The sequence below is a fragment of the Ceratosolen solmsi genome, unplaced genomic scaffold (genome assembly GCF_000503995.2).
Source record: "Ceratosolen solmsi marchali unplaced genomic scaffold, CerSol_1.0 scaffold6, whole genome shotgun sequence".
NCBI lineage: Eukaryota > Metazoa > Arthropoda > Insecta > Hymenoptera > Agaonidae > Ceratosolen > Ceratosolen solmsi.
The window spans coordinates 11,632,666-11,640,048 of NW_011948414.1; the positions used below are offsets into that span (position 1 = coordinate 11,632,666).

A 7,383-nucleotide genomic window follows, 5' to 3' on the forward strand; every position below is an offset into this window, starting at 1 on the left:
TATCTATGCAAAAAACATGTTTTTCATAAATTATTTTGGACAATTTTACAAATTTAAAATATAAATTTATAAAATTTGTTTGTGCATAGAATTTAAAATGATCAAAAAAATAACCTAAAACTTATTTGAACTCGTTACCTAACCTTCTACTTAAATTTTATTTATTTTGTTTCCAATTATAATTAAAAATAAAAATGTTTAAATATGTATTATTATAACTTACATAAAAAATAAAATGTATATAAATTTGTATTGAAATTTATCAAGTATTTATGTAAAAAGTCATTTTTCTACAATCATAATTACTCTACGAAATGAAAAGGATAAACAAGCTGAGTTAAACCGCGTAAAATTACCATGGACAAAAGAAATGATTACCTTATTAGTAAGACTAACACCACTTAAAAATTACTTTGTTGCAAATATAATCATGCTTTTTAATATCATGATTATTATCATAATTCATGTGTGAATTAAGTATTAACAATAATAATTAACAAATTATTAAATTAAATGGTTAATTATATGCAAAATAAAATAAGAAATTTTAAAGTATTTATAACTAATCTAATAAAAATTTACGTATTGTAAACATATTTGTTTAAATACAATTTTTATTTTTTCCGAATTTCTTTAGTATTTTCTAAAAATGTATAAATGTACAACATTTTTTTATGATTTTCCATAATAATTTTTTTTCTCTTTATAAATATTAATTTGAATTATCATATTTTATTGATATTAATTATAAAATTCAAAGAACTGACATTGCAATTGTATTTAATCTTGAATTTAATTCTAATAATCTAAGTTTTTTGCAATAACGGTAAACAAAAATTAAGTATAATAATTAGATGCTCACATTCATAAATATCAGCTGTTTTATGAATAATTATTTTTAAAAATCCTTTTAATTTCTGCTCATGCAACTATATTTTTTTTTAATAAATGAATGAATAATAATTTTACCATTCCTATCCACTAAATTTAAACAGCTTCATAAAGCAATATATTATTCATTTTATAATTAATAAGAGCTCCTTTATTAAAAAGTAATTAATCTAAATTTATAACTAAATAAAATAACCTATTTCTATTTTTGTTTTATAAATGAATAATAAAAATACTATTCAATTGATTCACATTGAAATAATGTGAGTTTAAAAATTTTTTTTTTTTTTTTATTGTTATTCAATTTTCTAATTAAATAATAAAATAAAATTAGTCATTTTATTAGGTTATAATTAAATATTTGTATTTTAAACTTAAAAAGTTAGTGATATTTATAATTTTATACATTAAATTAATAATAATGTATAATACTTATCAAAGCAATATTAAAGCAATTTCAAAATTAATTAAATTGAATTGAACAGTGTAATACAATTCATATGAAATCTTTCCAATTCTTAGCAAATTAAAAATTTGTTGCATTGTAGGATTTAATTATTTGTAAAGTTCTATTGATTATATTAAAGTATCATATTAATTTAAAATAAAAGGAAAATTCATTGTAAAATATAATGATATTTTCAGACAAAGAGCAAGACATAATTTTCTCTGAAGATCTACACTTATTTGTTTTGGAGGATACGCATATGTAAATATCAAATTTTAGAGACTTTCAATGACCACTAATATACAGAAACATTACATTTGATAAGATAATAATAATTCAATTATATTGTAATAATGTGTAATATTATAATAATTATAATACATGTTTATATATATATATATATTTTTTTTTATAGACAAAAATGATAATACATAAAATAATAATGCATAAAAAGGTTTTCTTATGTTATGAATAAATAACTTTTGTTGTTGTATTTAAATCTTTCTTAAAATTATATAATTGAATATTATTATATTATTGAACCGTACATATAAAATAAAGTATAAGAATATACTATTTTGGAAATATAAGTTTTCTATTTTTATTATTCCTATGTGATTGCATATTTATACATTATTTCATTAAATAATTAATTTTAACTATTCTTTTTTAAATTTTGCGGATACAATGAAACAGTGCACTTTAGGAATTATAGATAGTGTAACCTATTTATGAACATTTATAAATTTTTAAAATATAAATAAAACTTATATTATGGGCACTTGTTTTAATATTGTTCAGATTCCATATTGAAATTGGGCTCGCTTGAAATATCCAATAGATTTATATATCAATTGCGCATGCCTGAAAGTGCACTATCTGCAGTTCCCTGACCATTAGACTTATTATTCAGTGACCATATGACAGTTGCATAATAAATTTGTAAAATAAGCAAAGTTAAAATAAAATTTTTTTCTCTGTAAACATGATTTTCAACATTATATTTTAATTATGAAGCGATAACTTTACAACAATAAGGTGTACATATAAAATATATATACCTTGCGCACGCGTACACATATTGCTATACAAAATTGTGTATGGGAACGCGGCATGCTGACTTATTGCTGATGAGAGGTGTTCGCGCCGGTCCAAAATATAGATCTACCAGCTCACTGGAAAAGTACGAGTTCTTTCTTTAAAAAAAAATTTATAATTAGAAATAAATAATCTAAATCGTTTACATTTAACTATTTCTTTAGGATACTTTTGTAATTTTTAACTACGAGAGAAGGAAATGTCTTTCCTTGGATCTAATTTATAGTACCATTATTGTTTAAAATAAATTTCTCTCATCCGAGGTATAAAATATAAATATATAATTTTAGTGTGCGTATTTGTTGCGTTCTCCTCATGTTACGGGGTCATTCATACATTTTTCTTTTCTGAAAATTCAAATGTATTATGTTTTATTAAAATTATATAGCTGTCTATGGCTATTTACTAGGCAATAGCTATGAAGAAAAATTATAATTTATTTATGCTATTTTAATATGTATTTAACTCCTTATAGGTATTTATATATAAAAATCAACTTAAAGCTATCATTAAATATCAAAGTTACAAAATTACTTTGATATATTCACAAAAAACTTAATTATTTAATACCAATCATGAGTGATGAAGAATTACCTTCTGGTTGGGAAAAGCGTTTAAGCCGCTCAACGGGTATGTATTTGAATATAAGATCAGTTTAATAATTTTATACAATTGTAATGTTTTCTTTAGGTCAACACTATTACTTAAATGTTTATACTAAGGAAAGCCAGTGGGATAGACCAGATAAACCAGCTGATCCAACATCAACTGGTAATGGTAAAGATGAAGGACCAGGACCAGATGAAGTACAATGTTCTCACATACTTGTTAAACATTCTGGTTCTCGTCGTCCGTCATCTTGGCGTGAACAAAATGTTACCAGATCTAAAGTAGAAGCTTTAGAATTAATTAAATGTAAGATTATTTTTATTAATACCTATATTATAAAAATGTTAATTAATTAAAATTAACTTTTATATAGTTCTCTAAATAATTCATAACCTAAGCGAAGTCAAAATTTTTTGTTTGATATTTAAATAAATAAATTACTTTATATTTTTAATATCTTTTTAATTTATAATATAGCAATAATGATGATTTCTGTTTCATTAAATAATTATCGATATTTTTCTACTCTTAATCAGCTTACAGAGAACAAATTGTTTCTGGAGAAGCAACATTTGGATCTCTAGCCTCAAAATACAGTGATTGCAGCTCGGCTAAACGTAATGGTGATTTAGGTTCATTTAATCGTGGTACAATGCAAAAACCATTTGAAGAAGCTGCCTTTGCCCTTAAATTAGGGGAAATTTCTCAACCTATTGATACTGATAGTGGAGTTCATATTATACATCGGATTGCTTGAATATCAAATTGATTACCTAGTTGATAATAATCATTTCAAAATGAATGAATTGTGTAAGAGTAAATTAAATATCATCTGCATGTGAGTAACAATTTATAAGAATATGAACTATGTTCATTCAGCTCCATTAATTATTGTCATTCCATTAATTCTTTTAAAAAAATAGTTAATATTAAAGTTACAACATACCAGTAATAATAATAATTTCACTACTTCCAATTAAAAATAGTAGATAATCACATTTTTTATAATTTATAACACGTTTATTATTTATAAGCTTCAATTTTGTTTAATAAGATAAACCATGTATATTAATCATTTAATTATCAAAGTCAAATATTAGAATTTTGTACAAATCAATATTAATGAATGGATTTTAATATTAAAATTGATTGCTTGATTCATAATAATTAACCAACACTAGACCAATTTTCTTTTTCCATTATGAATAAATTGAACATTCTTTTTAAGTAAAAACTAGTAATGATTCTATTAGTACAGAATCGTTTCTTTTTTATTAATGAACTTCAGTTTTATTTAATGAATGGGACAGCAGATATCAATAAAATCTTTTTTTTTCATTTTTATTCCATAAATTAAAATATTTAAACATTTAAGTAGAATTAATAAGAAAATTTTTTAATGTTTTAGTTTTAGAATAGTACAATGCTTTTCACAAAAAGGATTTCGTAATATAATCACTTAATAAAACTAAAAAATGAAAATAAAAAATATAATTTTTAAAAATAATTACTTTTTTAGTTATTTTTAATCAATTTTACATGAATAATAATAGAGCTATTGAAAACTGTACTTTATAATTTTAATTTAAAAACTTCTTTTTAATTTAAACATTTTTTAAGTGAAATTTTGCAAAAATATTTGTTGTCTTATGAAATTCATGAAATGTATTAAAGATATGTAATCATAGCCTATTTTCCTTTATTATTTTTTGTCTTTATATGTTTATTTTCATTTAACAAAAATTAAACGTGACAATCATTTATACTTGCTTAACTTATACTAATAAATATAATTCAATTAATAATAATAATTAATAATAATCTTTTGTTACTCTAATATTAATTTATATTCTACTTATAATAATTACCTTCTAGTTGAATATTGAAAATATTAAGTATTTTTATTTGAAGTTGTTAAATAAAATATTGAAAGAACATTGAAACAACATCCAGATTTTAGATTCTACATTTATTATGGATACATTTTGTGAATAAGTCTAATGGCAATTATTAAATATCTTTAATGCAAATTCAAATTTTGAAACTTTAAATGCAAAAGTTTAAATTATCTAAAAATAAATATAACATATGTGAAATAACACACATTAAGTTCAATTTTTTATGGTTTCATTATTATGTATATAAATGATTATTTGATTTTTAACAATTGCATGTAAATGTAGTTGCTTATCTCTTAAAACTTTATTAAATCATAGACACTTAATCCTTCAAAAGCATGCAAATATGAGTGCATGACTGTTGTCTGCTCAGACATAAAGTTTTGGATAAATCGGAAAAGAATCTGCAGATATATCCAATAAAAAAATATTTATAAAAAAATGAAACTTGATATAAGACGTTGACTCACAGCTTTATGTGATTTATGTGTTTGTTGGTACTAGCTTGGTACAGATGTATTCCATCAAAATTTAATCACTTTCAGACTTTCTTCGATGCATATTAATATCTGATAAGAAATTATGTATGCTGACTTGAGTAGTTTGAAAGTATTTAATTATTTTTTAAATCAATTATCTCATTGATATATTATGGACTGTTCAAATGGACATATTTATCATGAAAACAATTAAACTTGTTGGATCTGTTTTTTGAAAATATCTCTTTAAAGAGGCCATACAATATCTCCATGGAAAAAACTTTCCAGCTTTCAATTGTAATAATGGATAGTTAAATAAACCAAGAATTTCTTAATGCGAGAAATAAGATTTTTTTTATTATTTTAACAAATCAATCGATCTTTGGTTCATGTATCAAAGTAAGTTTATGATTTCGATGAAATTACTTAATAAATTAATAATATCAGTGAATATTTGAGTATTCTTTAAATTGATGAACAGTACAATTACAGTTGAGTTCTTTTATATTTAATTTTGACAAGTAGTATTTTAATCGCTAACAATCCAATGTGTAATTGAGATTGCAACTGATTTCTAGCTGTATTCTATCTTCTAATATTGTTTAGAGGGAACTGTTTAATTTAATTTAATTGTAAACTGAAACATTAAAATTAATGTAACAATCATTGGGCATTTATACTGATAAACTTTGATTTACAGGCATCCTGAGAATTAAGTCTTCTGATAGACATCTTTCTTGATTATAAATTTGATGGATTTTTGTATTAACTAGATTATACTAGATCTAGCATTTGAGTATAAGTTTTTATGAAATGTTGGAAATATATTTTCTGAATTCCTCAAGAATTTAGTGCCATGTATTATTACTTTAATGTCAAGTTATGTAGATTAAGTAATGATCTTATAGGTATAAAAGATGTACGTTTAGGTATTGATGTTATCATACAATTGAAGCATTTAACTTTTTTATCACAAAAAAACTTTAAAATAAATCATTTGTCATATTAAACTTGCCTTCCATGTTTTTTTAACATTATGAAATATTGTATAACATATATTTATAATATATTTTCACAGTGAATCTCGAAAACCCTCTGAAAATAGTTTCTTAATTCTATTATATTAAGAATATTGTAGATGTAATAAATTTGTATAACTTTCTAAAAAAGAAGCAGATTAGTTTCATTCTATTATAATTAAAAATAGTAAGGTATTATCTCATAAAAAGTTAATAGATCAAAAAATGTCAATGAAATATTAAAAGGTTTTTAAAGAATTCTGTGGACTTATTGGCATATGCAAGAGTTTAAATTATTCTAAGGAAATAGAAATTTTGGTCTTACAAATATTATTCTATACCATTGGTATTTCTGTGTAAAAAGTATGTCTAAAAATTGATAAAAAAACTTTTTTTTTTAAGAAAAGATGAATCTTTAAAGATGAATATTTCCTTTGATGAATCGTGTGCGTGTGTATGTGCATTCGCGCGCGGGCATATGCATTTATGGAATGCCAAATGACAATTTTTTATTTGGCGGTTTCTCTTATAAAAATAACCACAGCTTATACGTTGAAATCATTTTGTTAATGTTATTTCATTTTGTTACACATTTTTTTAATTTCTATTGATTACCATTGTCTTATTGTCGTTTTCAAGCATTCGTTTGGCAGATGAAGAAAAATTTAAGTATGAAATGAACAAGCAACAACAAATCAATAGTTACATCAATATCTGAAAGCACGCGCTGATAATTTTACATAAGTTAAAATTAACACACGGCACAATAAATGCTGAATTTGACTTTCAATTTAATATTTCACTTAATTTTTATAAAGTGTTTATCGACATAATTGCAGTCGATTTTTGATAATGGCATATAAAATTAGATATGTATCAAAAGCGTACAAATGTGAACATATGTTTGTAGATTTTATAATAAATTTTTAAAAAATCAGCCC

At 22.5% G+C, this 7,383-nt stretch overlaps 1 protein-coding gene and 1 long non-coding RNA gene across 2 annotated transcripts; both read left to right on the forward strand.

Moving 5' to 3' along the window:
- The first annotated feature begins 2,264 nt into the window (after positions 1-2,264).
- On the forward strand, positions 2,265-2,947 carry LOC105368083 (uncharacterized). The gene is made up of 3 exons (XR_913090.1): positions 2,265-2,522; positions 2,602-2,700; positions 2,913-2,947. It is a non-coding gene; the product is annotated as an uncharacterized LOC105368083 (long non-coding RNA).
- On the forward strand, positions 2,942-7,227 carry LOC105368082 (peptidyl-prolyl cis-trans isomerase NIMA-interacting 1). Its single transcript, XM_011506989.1, has 4 exons — positions 2,942-3,067; positions 3,128-3,352; positions 3,583-3,884; positions 7,082-7,227. Exons 1-3 carry the CDS (start codon positions 3,013-3,015, stop codon positions 3,801-3,803), a joined length of 501 nt encoding a protein of 166 aa, XP_011505291.1. The 5' UTR covers positions 2,942-3,012; the 3' UTR covers positions 3,804-3,884; positions 7,082-7,227.
- The last annotated feature ends 156 nt before the right edge of the window (positions 7,228-7,383 follow it).

Excerpts from the sequence above, each read along its gene's own strand:
- LOC105368082 (XM_011506989.1), top strand. The coding sequence starts at position 3,013 with ATGAGTGATGAAGAATTACCTTCTGGTTGGGAAAAGCGTTTAAGCCGC. Across the intron at positions 3,068-3,127 it reads GCGTTTAAGCCGCTCAACGG|GTCAACACTATTACTTAAAT; the intron begins GTATGTATTTGA and ends TGTTTTCTTTAG. Across the intron at positions 3,353-3,582 it reads AGCTTTAGAATTAATTAAAT|CTTACAGAGAACAAATTGTT; the intron begins GTAAGATTATTT and ends ACTCTTAATCAG.